Source organism: Microtus pennsylvanicus, chromosome 4 (genome assembly GCF_037038515.1).
Source record: "Microtus pennsylvanicus isolate mMicPen1 chromosome 4, mMicPen1.hap1, whole genome shotgun sequence".
Classification (NCBI taxonomy): domain Eukaryota; kingdom Metazoa; phylum Chordata; class Mammalia; order Rodentia; family Cricetidae; genus Microtus; species Microtus pennsylvanicus.
Genome location: NC_134582.1, coordinates 88,837,193 through 88,856,891, shown reverse-complemented (window position 1 = coordinate 88,856,891; position 19,699 = coordinate 88,837,193). Strand labels below are relative to the sequence as shown.

General features: G+C 48.8%; 1 protein-coding gene across 3 annotated transcripts in view; it reads right to left on the bottom strand.

Annotated features, from left to right (window-relative positions):
* Gfod1 (Gfo/Idh/MocA-like oxidoreductase domain containing 1) overlaps positions 1-12,343 on the bottom strand; it is a 96,544-nt gene extending 84,201 nt beyond the window's left edge. The window contains exon 1 of one of the 3 annotated variants that reach the window (XM_075969794.1): positions 11,417-12,343. In XM_075969794.1, coding sequence (XP_075825909.1) covers positions 11,417-11,669 — 253 coding nt within the window. In that variant the 5' untranslated portion in view covers positions 11,670-12,343. Of the gene's footprint in view, positions 1-9,818; positions 9,888-11,000; positions 11,388-11,416 lie in introns of those variants that run through there. The other 2 variants (XM_075969795.1, XM_075969796.1) reach the window with 2 other exon arrangements.
* Between the last annotated feature and the right edge of the window lie 7,356 nt (positions 12,344-19,699).

Genomic DNA, 19,699 nt, shown 5'->3' with positions numbered 1-19,699 from the left:
GCAGATCTCTGGTCTACAGAGTGAGCTCCAGGACAGCCAGGGCTACACAGAGAAACCCCAACTCAAAACAAAACAACAACAACAACAAAAACCCACCAGCAACAACAAAGAGGCCTGGCAATGAGCTGGTGCTTCATAGCTAAGTGAGGCACTTAGTGTGCAAGCACGAGGACCCGAGTTCGATCCTCAGAAGCCACTTAAATAGTCCCATGCCATGGTGCACTTGTAATCCTGTCATTGGGGGAGGTGGAGACAGGCAGATCTCTAGGGGCCCACTAGCCACTAGCCAGCCTAGCCTAGGGTGCCAGGTCAAGTGAGAGACCTTGTCTCAAAAACACGACGTGGACAAGAATGTGAAAGTTAAACTCTGACCTCCACATGCCCACTGGGTGGGTGGGGGGGGGTGGCACTGGCATCTGCCCTCCTGCACGTGAAGTTCCCTAGTTCCTCTGCTTCTCTCTCTAGTGACTAGAAAGCCCAGTCCTTACAGGTTTACTAAAGGTTCCCAACATGGCAGCCTTCCTTGGGTACCCTTACTACCTAAAGTCCTATGGTGTTCAGCGAGGGTGGAAGAATCTATTTTTGTGTTCATTTCCAATATCTCAGGGTGAATTTAGGAAAACTCTCCAGAACATGTTTCCTTCTGATTAATAATAGAGTCCTTGCTAATAAACTGAGGGCTGCACCCAGACCTTGTAAAACCTCCACTAATTAGTTCTGGGACACACAAATCCCCCAATGTGTACACTCCCTACCACCCTGCCCCTTGGAGACAGGGAAGCACACATGACTGGATTAATTTCGCATGAAGGCAGGGCCCCACTTCTCTCTTAAAGATCCCACATGGTCCAGCTTCTTACACTCCTATTATGGGGATTAAATTTCAGGGTGCATTCCCAAGAAGATGCTAAACCTCTGCAAAGCTCCACGCAACAGCACGGGCCGGGACCGAGACCCTCCATAGCACCCTCTCTTCCCCGTCTTGCACCCCTAACTCTGCCCCACATGGAGCATCCTCTTGAAGCCTTTCGGGGTGAATTCATTTTTGCAGGGCTTTTCACACTAGCTAAGGCAGCCACTTGGGCTCCTCCCAACCCGGTTCCTTCCAACGCTCCCGCGAGCTGTCACCCTCGCTGACCCTAGAGAGCTGTCACTAGCTCCCATCACTAACTGGAGCCTGAGCAGAGAGAATGATGCAAGTAGCATTGACAGTAGCTCTAAATTTTTTTTTAATTTTGGATATTCTTTAAAATTTTATGATTATTAGCAAATGACATGAATATTTAGGAGGGGTAATTTGACACACGTCTACATATGAGATGCTCAAGTCAGGGTAATTCGCACTTCGGTTGCCTCAACTCCCAACCATTCTGCAGGTGGGGAACCTTCAAACTCTTCACTTCTGACTTTTTTTTTTTTGACAAAGCTGGACATTCTCAATCCACTGTTTCCTGGATGGTGGGGACCATACAGAGGGAGCTCAGCGGAGTTGGACAGGTCCTCTGGGTGACTCTACTCATGGGGCCTTGTCTTTCTTAAATGCATTTTTGTTTTCTTTGTTTACTCATTTGGGGTTTTTTAGTATGTTTGTCTATATGTGTGCATGTGTATCGTGCACACAGTGCCTGTGAGGCCAGAAGGCATCAGATACCCTGGAAGAGGGAGTACAGGTGGATGTGAGCTGCTATAGAGGTGCTAGGAACTAGATCTTCTATAGGAGCAGTAAGTGCTCTTAACTGCGGAGCTATCTGTACAGCCCCTCATGTATATATTTATTCATTTATTTAGAGAGAAGGGTCTCAGCATGTAGACCTATGATTCTCAACCTGTGGGTCGTAACCCCTTGAGGGGGACCAAAGGCCCTTTCACAGAGGTCATCTAAGAGCATCAAAAACCACAGATATTTACACTACAATTTATAACAGTAACAACATTATACATATGAAATAGCAATGAAATAATTTTATGATTGGTGGTCACCACAACACAAGGAACTGTTATTAAAGGGTCGCAGCATTAGGAAGGTTGAGAACCACTGGTGTAGACCAAACTGACTTTGACCCTCTTGCCTCAGCCTCCTAAATCCTAGAATTACAGGCAAGCATACCTTTCTTTTAAATTATTTAAGTCCTGTCCTCTCTTCTTAGTCAAGGGGAAGCCCAAACTCATCCCAAGCCCTCACAAACTAGGCCCAGTCTTCCATTCTCTCTACTCCAATTAAAGAGATAAGCAGCAGTGAGAAGCAGAGAAAGGGGGTCCAGGAGCTGGAGAGAGAGCAATAGGCAAGAGCACTGGCTGCCCTTGCAAAGGGGTCAGTGCCCAGCACTCACATGGGGGTTCACAACCAGTTCTAGGGGCTCCAATGCCCTCTGACTTCTGTGGGTACCAGGTACACCCTGAGTATACACACATACACGTAGGCACACCCTCATACACACAAAATAAAAATAAACCTTGAGAGAGAGAGAGAGAGAGAGAGAGAGAGAGAGAGAGAGAGAGAGAGAGAGAGAGAGATTGGTCTATTCAAATGGCCAGATGAGGAAGAGGAACAGAAAAAGGTCCAGTGACAGCCACCCCACCCCTGCACATCCTTATTCCAGGTTCTGAGGTGAGTATTCGGTTTAAATACAAAGCAAGAGGCATGCATAACTAAGCAGTCCTGGCCAGGTGTGGTCATGCCCATCACTAACAAGGCAGCATCTGGCTCCAGCTTCTCTTGCAAGGTGGTCGGACAGGTTTTCACAACTGTGTGAAATCCCTTCGTGGGAGACAAGTTCCCACTCTGGCTGACTAGATGGCAGCCTTTTCCTTCTTCCAACACGAATTCCTGGAGATATGCTAATTCTCGGCAGGCCATTGTTTGAGTGCACAGATAGCTGAAGGCATAAGCAGCTTCCTTTAGATTATCCCCCAGGACAATTACACTGGATTAGAGTGCTTAAATCCTGGGTCTCAGCCTCAGTACAGTATCTATGTGTGCGTCTATGTTATATATGTGCATATATAAGACATATACATGACCTTATATTAGCAATAAGCGGTCTCGCTGGACCTCACATACATCAGTTCTTTTTACTCTTTGGCTGTGATCAACTAGAAAGGCAATGCCACGATGCATTTCATTAAGTAAATAAAGGTTGAGAACCACTTCGCTATCCAAACACTAAAGGTAACCATAGAAATGACAGCCAGGAGACAGCACCAGACAGAAGAAGCAGGGAGAACTGGGAAGAGGGGAGGGGCTGCATTTCCCAGGTGGCTGAACCTGTAATGTGTGTAGCAGGAAGCCAGACAGCTTTCGTCTACCACATTGGAAGCTGAGGAAGCTGCTGGGAGCAGAGATGAATGACAGTGTTGACGCACGGAGAGAAGCAAAATTAACTCTAGGAATGCACAGCCAAGGTGCCTAAGATCAGCTCTTGGTTTCCGTGAGATGCCCCACGGCCCTGTCACAAGGGACGGTCAGAATGAGGATGTGGTAATTTCTGTGCCTCCTGCTGATCACCGTGAAGCTACTATGGCAGTCCCTCAGATCTTCAGAGCGGGTTGACTGTCCTGGAAAATGCCAAAGTCTTTGCTCAAACCCCCTTTGTGAAAAGAAACATTGTTTGCACAGAACCTACACATATTCCTTATGCACCCGAATCTCATCCAGATGTAAGCACCGTTTAAACTGGGGGATAATGACAAGAAACGGTTTGTGTGTTCGGTACAGATGCAGTTTCTTTTTATGGATAATTTCCACTTGTAATTTATTGATCTGAGAGTGTGGAATCTGTAGACCTTGAATGCTGACTGTGCTGAGTTTGTAACAAACAAAATGAAAGAAAAGCTCGGCTTAGAGACCTTCCCTTTGGGGAAGGGAGGAAGGGAAGGAGGGAGGGAGGAAGGGAGGGAGGGAAGAAAACTTGAAAATGTTGTTTTCTGAATCTGGCAGAAAATAATAAAAAAAAAATTTCAAAAGCGCCATGGGGCTTGGCAGAGTACCCACCTGGCATGTACAAAGACCTGTGTTCTATCCCCTGCACTGCATAAAAACTAGGCATGGTAGTGCATGTCTGCAATCTAGTACAGGAGGTAGAGACAAATCTCAGAAGGTCAAAGTCATCTGCAGCTACATTGTGAGTTCAAGTCCCACCTGGGATGCACATGATGAGCTCTCAAAAAGAGATGTTTTTAATTGAAAAATAGGAACCATTCACTCTAGGCACGGATGATGATGACTGACACCTGTAATCCCTGTACCCAGGAGGCTGAAGCAAGGGGACTGCCCCAAGTTCAAGGTCAGCCTGCACTATAAGGTGAGACACTATCTCAACACATACCCCTCCCCACAAAAAAAAAAGCATCACATATATAAGCCATCTAGAGAGTTGATCACATGTGACAAAAAGAAATGAATATTTGTTGAGCCCATACATATAACCAAATGGGGACAACCGGCCAGGTCATGACATAATCCTCCTCATTTTAAATGTCTCACGTGGTAGTGTCATTTGCTCCATCTCACTGGGGAGACTAAGGGAGGCTCAAGAGCAATGGATACTGGGCGGGGCTGATGAGAAGGCTCAGCAGGTGAAATTCCTTACTGACTTGGATCCTTAGAACTCAGGTGGAAGGGAGAGAACTGATACCAACAGTTGTCCTCTGACCGCCACACGACTATCATGACACATGGACACCCACATAATAATAATAATTTCCAAAGGGCTGGTGAGATGGCTCCATGCATAAAAGGGCTTACTGCGCAAGCCTAGAAACCTGAATTCGATCCCCAGAGCCCACGTGACAAGTAGAAAGGGAGACCAACTCGAAGTTGTCCTCAGACCTGCACATACACGCTATAATAACAATATTTTTTGAATTTTTAGTAATCATTTTGAAGACAACTACCGCCCCAAAATCACACAGGAATGGCCCACCAACCGTTTCTATAACTAGTTACTTTAACCATACACGACCTGTTAAGTGGCAAGGCGCCTTCCTAGGTCACAGCTAGCAAACGTGTCACAACTTTGCTTGCATATTAAACACGCCTTTTCATTTCCTCTTTCATGCCATTCTCCCAGGTCAGGTATCAAAATGCTCAACTTCTTCATTTACTTTCTCCTTCCATGATACACTGCAGAATCATCCATCTCCAAAGTCCAACACATCCAGCAAATGATCACTCAAGTGCACCTAATACCGGTTAGATGCAATGAGCCTGGTCACGCCTGGGTTTTCCTAACCATAAACAGAGTAATTTCTCTCATTTACATAATACCCAAGGGCTTCCTCAATTCTGCACCAAACTGATAGACCGAAAATCATTTCCTGCTGTGCACAGGGGTAGGAACCCAGAGAATACAATCACTTCTTTTTTTTTTTCCTCCCAGTGTTGAGATAGGAAGAGATCCAAAAGAAACTCCAGGGAAGAACTGGAAATTCAGGGGCTGCTAGAATTTCAGAACGGCTCCCCTGAGTCCAAGTCCACCCTTGCCATTATCTGCAGCCCGAATGATCACTGGTGTGGCAACAACAGCCTGAGACCGTCAGTTCCCACCTCTCTCCCCCCAGTCCTCCTTAGTGCTAAGGTCTCCACTGCTCCAGGTCCTTACTGCCAAATGCCAAACAAGTTGGGGCAAGATTCAGGCGCAGGAAGATCAGAGCTCAAGGAAAGCCTGCAGCTTTACTTGCCACCCTGGGGAAGCCTTCCATTCCTGTGGGTCTTCACAGCCACCTCCAACCGTGAGGACAGAGAGCATGGCAGCAAGTGTCCTCGCATGCCACACAAGGGAGCAGGTATTTCTGGCACAGTCCTGCGTGGTAATTACTCAGGGAGGGAGGCCTCCTTCAGTTCCCCAAGGCCGAGAGCTTTAGCAACTCCAGTGTCCAGCTGGTCCAGTATTGCAACCATGAGCTAGGCAGAAATGGTTCATCTGTTACCACCCAGGAATCTATATTGTGAAGGACTCCCCAGGTAACACCAGTGAACCTTGAAGTTAGAAGGGGAAAGAATACCACACAGGGCACAAAAAATTCTGTTGATAGGTGTCGCCTGTTCCTAACCTGTGACTCCTGAGGTCACATGTCCACACAATGAAAACTGTCCGCATTCACTGGTCATTTAACAGGCATTTGCAGCCTGTGTGCGAGATGGCTGGGTATATGGTGCGGTCTAGAGGGTAAAGAGTTATACAGGGAGCAAGACAGACAAAAGCTCAGCCCTCAAAGAGCTGCCTTCCAGCAGAGGGACAAAGAGCGGTTAAGACGACACCCGTGAGGCTCCCCAGCTGTGAGAATGTCACCAAGAACAGCAAAAAGACAGCAGGGACAGAGATGAACCCAGAGGTGGAAGGGGAGGCCCGAAAAGTCACTCCCTCAAAATATAGATCTGTAGAGAGTTAGCCATTCACAGGCAGGGGAGAGAGTCGTCCAGCCATTCACAGGCAGGGAAGTGAGCCATCTAGACAATCTTCAGAGCCAGTACAATGATCCAGAGAGTCAGATAAGTGACTGGGGAATTCCAGGAACACAACAGAGGCCTTAGTACTGGCGGGTGGTGCATCCAGGATGAGCCCCAATTACTTAAGAAGTAAAAGGCAGAGAGGAGGCAGGGCAACTTGAATCCAAATACCTCCTCAGTATGAGTGTTAGCCCAACGTCCAAGAGAACCACGGGCATACCATTTGTGGGTGTGATTATGTCCAGACTCCTACACATTCGCCTCTCCCATGGTACAGAGAATCCCCTGGGCCTACGTGGGCAGCCAGAGAGCTTGCCGCATTACCTAAGGGAAGAGGACTTCTGCAGGGGGACAATGTTTTGACAGGCTCAGACTGACCCAGGGCTAGCTAGAAGGTGGTAATGGCCTATGGTACTGGCCCGAGCTAGTAGTCTGTCTGGACTGAACAGTGTGAGCCAAACTATACTATACTCCAGGGATGTGTAAGTCCAGGGCCTTTTTGGGAAAAGCTCAGGAGACTGACAAAATGCAAAATGTCAGATGCCGGCTAATCTGGCAATATCTATGTCACATGAAATGAGACTATGCCCCCCTGGCCGGCTCTCAGCTTGCGTATACAAAATGGCAGTGCCTCACGATGACTCATTCCACGCTTGTGTAAGACAGGAAAACAACCTAAATGTTGAATAACAGGGAACAGGTCAAATACGCTTTCATTTCACCCCTGCCATGAAACCCTATATAGCCCAAAACATGACAAGGATGGATTCACATTCTAAATATATGTATGTGTATGTATATATGTGTGTATAACATAAATATATTACATACACAGACATATGTATTCAGTTACCCCTATCTCCGGGTATTGGTTCCAGAATCCCCATGGGTACACAAAGGCTCCTGGATGCTCAAGTCCCTCAGTACAGCCTAGTATTTGTGTGTAACCTATGTGTATGCTCCCTGCTTTGGCCCTCTCTAGATTGCCTAGAATAGCTATTAGGGTAGAAAGACAGTATGTACTGGTCTTGCTAGGTTGTTCAGGGGGAGATGACAAGACAAACATTTGTAGTTGTTCCATGCAGGTACAATTTCTTTTGGTTTTTGAGTATTTTTGATTGCTGGTTGGTTGAATTCACATATGAGCTAATAATGTCATGATAGCAAGCAGGTTTCCAGTAGCACGAATGAGACTTTACCAGTCACCCGAAAGGGGACATGAAAACTCTTAAAACTTTGTTGTTGTTGTTTCAAGACAGGGTTTCTCTGTAGGTTCAGAGCCGGTCCTGGAACTCACTCTGTAGACCAGGTCTCAAACTTACCTGTCTCTGCCTCCTGAGTGCTGGGATTAAAGGCATATGCCACCACCGCCCATCCAATATGAAAATTCTTACATATATATATTTACTACTGTAGCCAGAAAATCTTGACTAGAAGACATTGAAAGAAGTAGTAAGGTTGATTGCCTCAGAATGGGGTGCACTTACTCTAATGTAGTATGTACATTTATAGTATTTGAAATTTATACCATGTAAATATATAACCTATTCAAACTAACTGAACACAATTTGGATTTTAAACAAACACATTCAAATGGTTATAGAAAGTACAAGGGTTCCTGGTACTGAGAGTTTAGAAGGGTACGCAGGGGAAGAGGTGGGATCGAGAAGCAGAAGCACAACACTCAGGAGGTGCCAACAGATGATCGGTTTTGAAGACTGCACAACTCTTAGTCCAGCTACAGGGACAATAGAGAGCCTGGCGGAAGCTTGAGCAGATGAATGAACCAAGAGTCTCTCCAAGAAATCCCCACTGGTAACTTAACTGTGACTCGTGGAGTTCTAGTGTGTGTGTGTGTGTGTGTGTGTAATGAGTTCTAAGATATTAGGGTGAAACCTGATAAAGCAAAGCAATAGCAGAGGAGCAACCAGCCAGTCCTCTCTCCATACTTCCCAGATCAAAAAGGACTGGAAATCCTTTTCAAGCTCCTCCCTACTTTTTCCTGTGCCTCTCTATCATATCCTGGGTCCTCCAAAATCTCTATGGTCAATTCTTGTCAACTAGTCACTGGCTTTGCCCTGCTGATCCAAATTTAACTTTATTAACACAGGCTCAGAGTGTCACAGTGTGATCAAATATCCCTAAACACGTGTGTGTGTGTGTACTCAGGCTACAGTGCATATATGACAGTCAGAGTCAGAGGGCAATATCATGAAATCAGCTCTCCCACTCCATCTGCTTGTGGGTTCTAAGGATCACACTGAGGTCTCCAGACTTACACGGCAAGCCATCACTCCCAATGAGCCATCTCGATGGCCCAAGCTCACCAGATTCTGAATGCCTTGCAGGACATAAGCCTCAAGTCTCATCAGAGACCGGTTCTTATTTGTCATGCCATCGAGCTAAGGCTTTTCCTAAAAGCACTGACAATGGAGCAGTATCTATGGCTCTGTATGATAACTTGAAGCACTGTGAAGGTGACCCAGCAGGGGTGAGCCAGGACCGTCTGAAAAATTCAGAAACTAATTGAGAACCTTGATGTCTATTAGTGGGATGCAACTTGGCAAAAAAAAAGGGTAACAAAGACAGAAAGATTCAGGAGACAGCAGGGGACAGAATGTGGGGAACCGATTCCAGCGGTGGGGTAGAAAGCAACACAGGACCTCCCCAGCAATCTGTGACAGAAGAAACTGTAGTAATGGAGCAGGCTTCAGAAAGAACTGGAGAGGTTGGCTGGTGGGCGCAGCTATCTAGGAATATGGCCATGGGTAGCTCGGACTCAGCTCTCTGAATCAAGGTGGCCTCATTTGTAAAATCAGTCAGATGTCTACCTTAGAGACCCGTTTCATCACAGTGACATGTTTTATACACTGCAAACTACCCCCCAGGCCGGCCCACAAGAAGTTCTCGGTTATAGACTACAGCCCTGAATGGTGTACAAACTGTGTGTGGCAGAAAGATCTCTACAGCAGCTTCGCCACTGAGGCAATGTAACTGGCCTGTACAGAATGAAGCTGCTCTAAAGAGACAGCCTTCCCTTCAGCTACCACACTATTAAAACAATAAACCCCCAAGAAGCTGGAATTCCCCCTAGGAATCTCATGCTGAGAGAAGAGAAAGCCTAAAACCTGAGTCAGCCAGAGGGGAAACTTCTCAAGGAACAAGGTGAGGTTCGCAGCTTGCCAGTCCACCTGGCAGGAGGGTGGAGCCAAAACAATGGATAGACTAATTTGGGTGTTTTGATTGACTTAGGGAGGACAGGTGGTTGAACCTGGTTTGCTGGGGAAGGGTGTGACCCAAAGTCTGGCAGAGGTAGGGCTTTGGAGGAAGTTTCTGGAACTCAAAGGAGAATGTGTGTGATTCCACTAACCTCACTTGTCTGGTGCCCTCTCCTTATCGGGCCAGGACATGGACACACAGGTCTATCACCTTTGCTGGCTGTGGAAAAAGAAGCACAATTCACCGGGACTCGTTGAAGGGCTCATTCCAATTCCAGGTAAACGTTAGTATGTGTAAACCCCCCAACGGCCAAAGCCAGACTGACAACTGTCTGGGGTTTTCCACTTCCTGTGTTGTGTGTCCTAACCACGACTGTGAAGCCAGTCAAGAGCGGCCTCCAAGACACAAGTCAAGGCACCTCATGGGGCTTCCAGGGAAGTCGGCTAGCGCCTGTGTGGCCACTTCTAAATCTAGCGCCACTACATTTTTCATCATCATAGACTACCTCGAGCCACGGGAAAACGCGCTCACAAAGGAAAAGAAGAAAGCCTACAGCCCATCACGAAAGCATGAAGCCCTGGCTATCCCCCATCACACCGTAAACTCCGATAATAGCACCTCTGGTGCTTCGTTAAGAAAATGTAACTCACCTCGGTTTTGTCAATAACAAAAACTTATAAAATTCTTTTCTCCTTGCTGAGAAACCGAATGCCTTGTGCATGCCAGACAGGTGTTCTACCATAATGCAACGCCCCCAGTTCAGGAGATTTTACTCTTTCTTCACCAATTAAGACTCTAAAGTCCAAGGGTGAGCAATTAACGCCTGGGACTAGCCAACTGGGGTTGTTTTAGGTATGGAAGAGAGCTGTTGATGGACAGGCTTGCTCGAGACATTCCTCTGAGCCCAGCAGAGTCCCAACCTACTTGTAAACACAGCGTCTGGGAATATTCTGGAGGCAAAACACGGAGGTGCCATCGCACGTTTCCAAAGGAAATTGCAGCGTCTGGCCTGTTACCACACAAAGCATCCCTGCCTCTGAAACAGCAACGCCCATCTCCTAAGAATATAAGGTATATTATTCCCAATTGGAGCAGAAGACAACTCTGGGAGGCTCTGCCCAAAGGTTAAATTACAATCTTTACTAACCTCTGACACATCTGAAAATGTTCTAATAGACCCGCCCCCTCTCACTTCCACTGTCCTTCCTTGCTTGCTTCCAGAGCCTAAAAAGGTCATTCCGGCCAGCTGTCACGTCTCTCGTCTCACACTAAACTCACTTACAGTAGAAACAAATGACCCAAATAGGGTGCCACAGCTGCTGACAACAGGTACCTTGGGGAAAACCCCTGCCACGTGTGCGGTCCTTTATTCAAGGGTTCCTGGCCACACGCTCGCCTCTCCCAGGCGCGCACGCACCAACACACCGGAGCACTAACACATACAGCTGGGGACCGAGTTTCCTCTCCCGGAACAGCAACCCATCTTCAGATCTCTGCATCTGATCCACCTGGTTCCTATACCTGGAACCCAAGCCTATTCCAGCCTCCGCACCACACACGTGGGGATACGCTTCCAGGTGGTGCCAGGAGCGAAGCGTGGAGGTGGGGAAGGCCACGGACTGGGAATGGAAAAGCTGGGAGTAACATGCATGGGTTTGGAATCTCTGGGGTGTACGCTTCTGCCATTGGAGAGGGTGCGAAGCAAAGACCCGGGCTAATGAAGAGAGGGCTGGAGGAGGGGTCGCTCACCCAGGGTTTTGACAGCGATTTGCCTGGTTAGCGGCGGCGGCAGGTTGATGCACACCAAATCTACATCCTGATGCAGCAGCACCTCATCGATGCGGCTAGTGTAGAAAGGAACACTCATCTCCTTGGCCAGCTCCTCGGCTTCTTCCTGAGTGCGGCCCCACAGTGCCTTCACCGCGAAGCCCTCATCTTTCAGCAGCGGGATGATGACACGGGCCGTGAGGCTGGTGCCGAACACGCCCACCCCGGGAAGCATGGCTGCTCAGGTCCGTCCGGCTCTGCTTCTGCCGGGATCACCCGCGCGCACGCCTCTCTGGCTAGTCCCGCAGTCCCCGGCTCCTGCAGCCGACCTCGCTGAGCTGCGCCAGTCGCCGAGCCCCGGGCAAGGCGCCCGCGTGCGGCGGTGTGACAGCACACCGAACCGCAGACCCTGTAGGCTCCGGGAGCCTCAGTGCTGTGATCGCTGCAGTGTCCGCCACGCAGGTATCGTGTCCTTTCCAGAGACAGCGTCAGGGACTCCGCCGGGACGCACGAGGCCCCGAAGTCCCGTGGAGCCCGGGCTCAGGCAGCGGTCCCGCCGATGCGCCGGCCGTCTGCGTGCGCCCCGCCGAGACCGCCCCATGGCCGGCTCATCCCCGCAGAATCTCTCCCGGGTCGCGCTCCCGCCTCCTAGCTCCCTCTCTGGGCTACGGATCTCCTTTTTCCGCGATCCTTGGTGCGGAATGAAATAACCCGGAGGCCGACTAAGAATGCAGTTCGTGGCGTGCCAAGCGCCGATTGCGAGCTGCAGCACCGCAGCGGCGGTCACCACCCGGCGCAAGGCTCCTCATTCTGCTGCCATATTCGCTTGCTCGCAGCGCGCTTTGGGCGGCCTCAGCCCCGCTAGGGCTCGGGCTCCGGGATCCCGCGGGTACTAGGGCGGAGTTGGTTACTTTGACTGTCAGCGGCTGGGGTTCCTGCACCGCCCTTGCGGTAGCGCCGAGCACCATTGGCCTACAAGCGTCGTCCCCGCCCCCGTCTCCGCCGCCCGAGGCACTCGTTGAGCGCAGCGCCGTGCGGCTGGAACCCGGCTTGACTCCTCCCCAGCCCCGCCTGGCTAGCCTGCTGCCCCCGGGTGGCTTCCCTTTCTCTGTGCTCTCCGCCTCCGCCTCCTCCTTGTTGTGCTCCAAGCTCCGCCCAAGCAAGCAAATAAATATATCAAAGCGGGACTCGCCCTTAATGGCTAGGACCGGGTCCTTTGGAAAAGACTGGCTGTCGCCGGGACCCCGGGGAAGCCGGAGAACCCCACGAGGTGTGAGCAGCGTGGATCACTGCCTCCTTTCCCGAGTATTTTTCTATACGGGCGCTGCGCGGGGGGGGGGGGGGGGGGGAAGCTTTCCGGGCACTTAACCCTAGGGTTGTTGGAAACCCATTTCACTGATGAAGAAAATGAGGTCCGGGAAGGTTAAGAGATTTGCTCAAAGTAACAAACACAAACAACAGTCCTGGAATCGGAATGCACACACCAGCGTCTCAGCCCTGAATCCCTAGAGTTTTGACTCCTAAGTGTGCCCAGTCCCATCCCAACCAAGCCAATTCTGGCTGCACAAGCTCCACCGGTTTCCCATGTCATGCTTGTGCCTCATGTGGCACCGGCGACCTCACCCAGAACGGGGTCTTTGCACTTCCTGTGGAGTCTGGTTTCCAGAGACGTAGGTACTCACTGCCACTCCAGCCTCCCGCCCTCTGCTTCGGTTCCCAACCACTTATTTTCTTTACAGAATCTGAGGCCCAGAGGATGCTGGGGACCCTCAGACCGAACTGCATGGTAAATCCTAACAGTGGTGCTGACTGAGTGGGCCTCTTGTCTCCGGCCATATCCTCAGCATTTATCGCACGGCCTAACTAGTCGATACTAGGCGCTTAACTAAATGAATGAATGGATAGTCACCACCTGTCCCTCGTTGCCCACTTAGTGCTGGGAGGGCGGAGTTAGTGCCAAAGGGCAAGGGCACCTTCCCTCTAGCTCAATGTTTCTGGAAAGATCAGGTTACTACTGTCTGTCAAGTTCACCCCTGGCCTTCAGCTCTCAGCTAAAGAGGCATGTGGCCTGCTCCAACAGAAGCGTGGAGAATATGACACTCCATAGCGTTCAAAGCAACTTGTAACAAACGGCAGCAAGGCAGGGCTCGTGGAGAGAGCTGTACGCCATAAAAAGCTCATGTGTGGCAATGGGAGGAGGCAGAGCTGACCTCAGGACATTAGTGGAAAGGACAAAGTGCTCCAGGACTGGCAACAGCCTGAGCAGGGTTGAGACAAAAGAGCAAACAAGATCTGCTGACGACTGGCTGAGAAGCGTTAGGGGAAAAGAAAGGAGGGTGTGCCATAGCCCTGGCGGAGCAAGAACCACCGCAGGAGCACCTACTGGGTCGATGCTGGCATTGGCAGCACACAGTGTTCAACGTCCTGCGTCAGAGGGGGGAAGCTCACTCACTGTCTGGTGTGTGTGTCTTGAAAGTCAGAGGTGGAAGCTGCTTCTTGGCTCTGCCATTTACTAGCTGTGGAACCAAGGACAAATAACTTTGCTGTGATCCTCTGCAAAGGAAGAACAGGATTAACCATGGAGTACCATGTTACCTGACATTCGTAAAGTCCTAAAAAGGATACCCCCTAGGAAAGTGCTCTATGTGATATATATGCCCTCTATTTTGATATTCATTTCTATTTATTACGACTGCCCTATTTAAAAGTAACTATTAGCCTGTGTATATAACCTGTATGGATTCTGTTATGATTTTTTTGTTGTTTGGGGATTTTTGTTTGTTGGTTGGTTTGGTTTTCTTTCATTTTTTTTCATATGTATAGGTGTGGGTTTATACCACTTGAGTGCATATGCCCTCGGAGGTCAGAAGAGGGCATTGGAGCCCCTGGAGCTGGAGGTGAAAGGTAATTGTGGACCACCCTATATGAGTGTCAGGAACAGAACTCAAGTCCTCTGGGAGGACAGCGAGCACTTTTACTTGCTGAGCCATCTTTCCAGTTCCTGGTTTGGTTTTTTCAAGATAGGGTCTCATGTAGTCCAGCCTGGCATCCAATTTACTCTCTAGGGAAGGATGACCTTGAATGAACTTCTGGTCCTTCTGTCTCCATCTTCCATATTACAGCCTTGTGCATATAAACCTTCTCAGTCCCCTGTTACACCAGCAGTTCCTGGTGTCCACAAAGGAGATAACAGGGTCTTTTGTTGATGTCTTTTAAAAGAAGGCTAGGGCTGGCAAGATGGCCTAGTGGCTAAGGGTGTATGCCATTAAGTCTGATGACTTAACTCCAACCCCTGGAACTTCCATTGTAGACAGAGAAAACTGACCTCCATGAGTGTGCTATGGCATGTGTGTGCACACATATACACACAATAATTAATAAAATTTATTAATTAAAAAAGAGGTATAGTCAGGCCACGGTGGTGCATGCCTTTAATCCCAACACTCAGGAGGGAGAGGCAGACTGTGAGTTTGAGGCCAGGCTGGTCTACAGACTTGTTCCAGGACAGCCAGGGCTATACATAGAAACTGTGTCTCAAAAAAACCAAAACAATAATAATTAATAAATAAAAATTTAAAATGCTGTACAAAACTATCTCTCAAACTTACTGCCTTCAGGAATTTGGCTGGGTTTGCTAGAAAAATATCAGCATAGCTGGGCTTATTTCCTCATAGAAAGAATGGGTATTGGGGGGTCACTAGGGGTCACCTAAGTATACAGCCATTGCTGCCCTATTGCATATAATTCTACCCTAACTGAATGTAGCCTTGGGGCCTTTGGACTGGAGAACATTTAGGTGGGAACCAAAGAGAAGAGGAACCTCTGTCCACACAGTTAGGGGTCACCACCCATGCTGAGCACAGGCTGTCTGTCCAACGTGGCTATTTTAAGAATACCCACGCTCCTTCTGGTGACGCCTTGCCTATGGCTCTGCAAGTCAGCCTTATAAACTCATTGGTTCCCACCTTGGTTTGTCACTGGGACGACATCTGGCTACAGACTCTAGCCTAACATGTTGACCTGCTAGCTGCACACCCGGAAGGCAGAGTTTGCTCTTATCTCGGAGCCTTTACAGTAGCTGTTCCCCCCCCACCACCACACACACACACACACACACACACACACACACACACGGTGGGGGGAGGGGCTTGCTACTTACTCCACTCAGGTATGTGTTTGGATGCCCCCTCCTTAGATCAGCCCTTGCCTGACCACCTCATCTGAAATGATGTCCTTGTCACATTTCATCCTTTATCACTGCTTCCCACCACGTCATCTGCTTATCATCCCTTGCCTCACAGATTACAGACTCCCTGAGTTCAGAAGTGCATACGTCGTCGCCTTCTAAATGCCCGGTAGCTGCAGACAAAGTGTGGCCTTTGCGAGGTGACAAGGGTTTGATAAAGTCATCAGAAGAGAGTCTTACGATTGGATCCTGGAGACTTCATAAAAGGAGAGAGGCCAGGAGAGACAGACATATGTGTTGTCTGTCTCTTTTCCCAGTGATGCCTGGAACCATTCCGGGAAACTGCTAGAAGGCAGCCAGCATCCCCAGATGTGGCCCTCACCCTGGGATCAAACCCCTTCTCTTTATATTGACCTGTTACATAGCACTGTGTTATTAGCCGGAGAATACTATAGCTGAGGATATGTAAAATCTTTAGGACTAAGCCAAGCATGTGCACAAGAGTGACGTGGGCACTGGAAATGCCAGACCGCCTATTCCTCGGGTGCTAACATTGGGAGGCTTCTGGTTTAGGACACCAATTGAGACAACATAGGGCTGCAGGGGCTCACGGGGGTGGGAGCGGGTGGGAGTAGGTAAGGCCTTCAAAGTTGAAAACGAAAGACTGCGGACGTGTGCGGAAAGAAAAGAGAGCTGGACCTGGGTTCCAGGAGGCACGCTGGAGTTAGGAGAGAGAATTTTCTAGACTGGTGGAGGAGCCTGTGGAGTCCGGATAGGACCCGGAATTGCTGAAAGAGTTAAACCACATCTTTGAGCCTCCAGTATGGGTGGCTTGTGAGGGGCCTGAGACACAGCCCTGACAGGCACCCCTGCAGGCACCCAGGACTGAAGGGAAGAAAGGCCTGGGAGGGGATGGACGTGCTCAGGGAGTGAGAAGTGGTTAGATGATTTCTCAGAAGGGGATGTCATCTGGGCGTGCACTTGTGTACTACGGGTTTGGCAGGTCTTGCTTCATCCGCTCCAGTGCGGGATGACTCTGAGTATGCCCTCCACCCAGGCCGTGAATGGACCAAATGTCAAAGAATGAACAACATTAGCGCATGGGCAGCTTTAAAAGCCATCTGTGTGGTAATCTTTACTGGTCTTACGTGAAAGCCTTGCCCTGGATTCCACCCAATACAGCCTGACATTTAGACATTTCCAGACTGCCAACAGGGGCTGGAGAGGGAGCGCTTGTAGAGGACCTGAGTTTGGTGCCCAGTGACCATTTCAGGTGGCTCACAATCACCTATCCCTCTAGCTCCGGGGGATTCAATGCCCTCTTGTGGACTCAGTGGCTCTGTGCACATGCTCGGGCACATGCAGGCACACACACAGGCATGCATGTGCATGTGTGTGTTGAATGTCCTCCCCAAGTTCCATTGTGCTTAAGGCTCGTTCCCCAGAGTGGCATTGTGGGGAACACTGAAATCTTCAGGAGCTGCGACCTAATGGGAAGTCCTTACATCACTCGGGAGTGCTCATATAGGGACCTATGGAACCCTGGCCTCTCTCTCCCTCTCTTTTCACTTCGTGGTCTCAAGATGACCATTTTTGCTCTGTGGCATCTTCCCCTGCCACTCCACCAGTGGCTGAAGCAATGGATCTAGAGTCTCCAAAACCAAGAGCCTAGCTCAATCTTTATTTTTCTTGACGCATTACTTCAGGAATCTTAATATAGTAAAAAACAAAACAAAACACACACACAATTGCCTAAAAAAACCAAAAGGCTCCACCCCTTTCCCCAGGATTTGGCTCCCAACCTCTGTTCCTTTCATCTGGGTGAAGAGTTTAGCCCCCTTTGAGTGTAATTTAAAATAATATGGAGTTGGGGAGATAGTTGTGCTTCCCATATGAGCATGAGGACCGGAGTTCAGATAAAAACTGGCTGTAATCAGGGCTGTAACTGGTTGTGCTTGTCTGTAACCCCAGGGCTGGGGAGGGCAAGAGAGAAGATCTCTGGGACTAACTGGCCAACCAGTCTAGCCAAACTGGTGAGCTACCGGCTCAGTGAAAGACCTCGTCTGAAAAGGTAGAGGGTGCAGAGGCTGCTCAGGGAATAAGAGCGCTGGCTGCTCTTCCAGGGGTTCTGAGTTCAACTCCCAGCCACCACATGGCAGCTTGCAACCATCTATAATGAGAGTCAATGGCCTCTCTGGTGTGTAGATATGAATGCAGACAAAGCACCCATCCATAAACATAAATACAGAAATGGGTCTTTAAAAAAAATAATGACTGACCAAAACACTCCACTCTTGGGTGCATTGGGTTCTAGCCTGCACACACATGTGCATACACATGTATTCTACATAGGTACCCCCTACATGTTTACACACAAAACACATACACACATCACACAAAAGTAACTGTCACATGACTAAATTTCAGGACCTTTTACAATTTTAGAAATAAAAATGGAAAAACTGGAGCAATGGCTCAGTGGCTAAGAGCACTTGCTGCTCTTCTAGAAGATTCAATTTCAGTTCCCAGCACACATAGCCAACAGCTTACAACCACTTGTAACTCCAGTTCTAAGGGTCCGACACATCCTGGCCTGTGCAGGCACACGCATACACCCAAACACATAAAAAGGTTAATCCAAAAGGTTCAGTCATAAATTAACATACCTTTCAGTGTAAAAGACACATTTGTAAATATTATGGCAATTTCTGAAATGGAGATGTGATGGCCAGATAGGGTGATACACACCTATAATCCTCGCCTGCTCTGAGTGAAGGCAAGAGGGTCACAGGTCAACACAGGCCACACAGTGAGATCTTGTCTCAAAAGCAAAACCTGCTCCACCTCCAGAAGAGAGGGAAAACGGGACATGCCACTTCACACTGACGTAGCCACGATAAACAACTGGGTTTTTATGCTCGAGGATTTTAAGAAATATGTTAGTATTTTAATAAAACACAAAGGAAGAATGTCTTAGATATGGTTTTTGTTCCTTTTTGACACAGAATGAAAACAGGCTTCAGTTATTTTTAACCGAGTGGCCCCAAATAGGCAATAACTTCATAAATAGTATCTACTGCGTGACATGGCTTTGGCATTTGCAGAACTTAAGCTGTATCAGATTGAAAAGTGGGACTAAGTTATGACTCTGGAAGCCATACAGCAGATCTACCAAGCACTTTGCAAGCTCGGTCTTGAAGCTGAGTGCTAAGATGGCTTATAAACTCGGTCCTGAACTGAGTGCTAAGACAGTTCGCAGTAGCTGAGTCTTTTAAAGTACCCACTCATCTTTAACTTTCAACTCTTTTCCTCTAGGTTGAAAGCAACTGCCACTTGCCGAGGGCTTGCCATGTGTGGGACGCTAAGCTCAGCTGGCGGATGTGTTATTCCTCCTGGCTCCTTCAGGCGGGCACAGCTTTCTCCATCATTACACCCAAGAAACTGGTTTTGAGGTTTTAGTAGCTTGGGGGGCCGCCAATGTAGCTCAGTTGCTTTGCTTGCCTCGTATACACAGAATAAAGCCAGGAAGGGTAGAGACACACGCCTACAATCCCATCTCTCAGCAGATGGATATGGGACCAGGAGTTCAAGATCATCCTCATTCTTGGTTATGTGGTAAGCTGAAGGCTAACTTGGACTACAAGAGAGCACACAGGCAAGTGCACAAGCCTGGGTAGCAACCATCTTGCCTGCCCTGGACTCCTCATAGGACAGCCCTTCATGCTTTTTGCTCCACCAAACCACAGGTAATTTGAGAGCTTTACAAAGCTTACCTGGTTCTACCTCAGGGCCTTTGTACTTGATGCTCCCTGCTCTAGGAATACTCTTCCTTCTGCCCTTCATCTTTAGAATGGGTTCACTTTTAGCCACAGGACTTAGCTCAGTGTCTCCCCACCCATTGGTGGTAGCTGGCTGCTGTGGTTTGGACGTGAAATGTCTCCCGTAGCTTCCTATGTTTGTACACCACATGGCCAGCAGGTGACCCAGTCTTGGGAGCTTATAGAACACTTAAGAAAGGAGACTTCCTGCAGGAAGTGAGTCACTGGGGATAGACCTTCAGATGTCTTAGCATGGTTCTA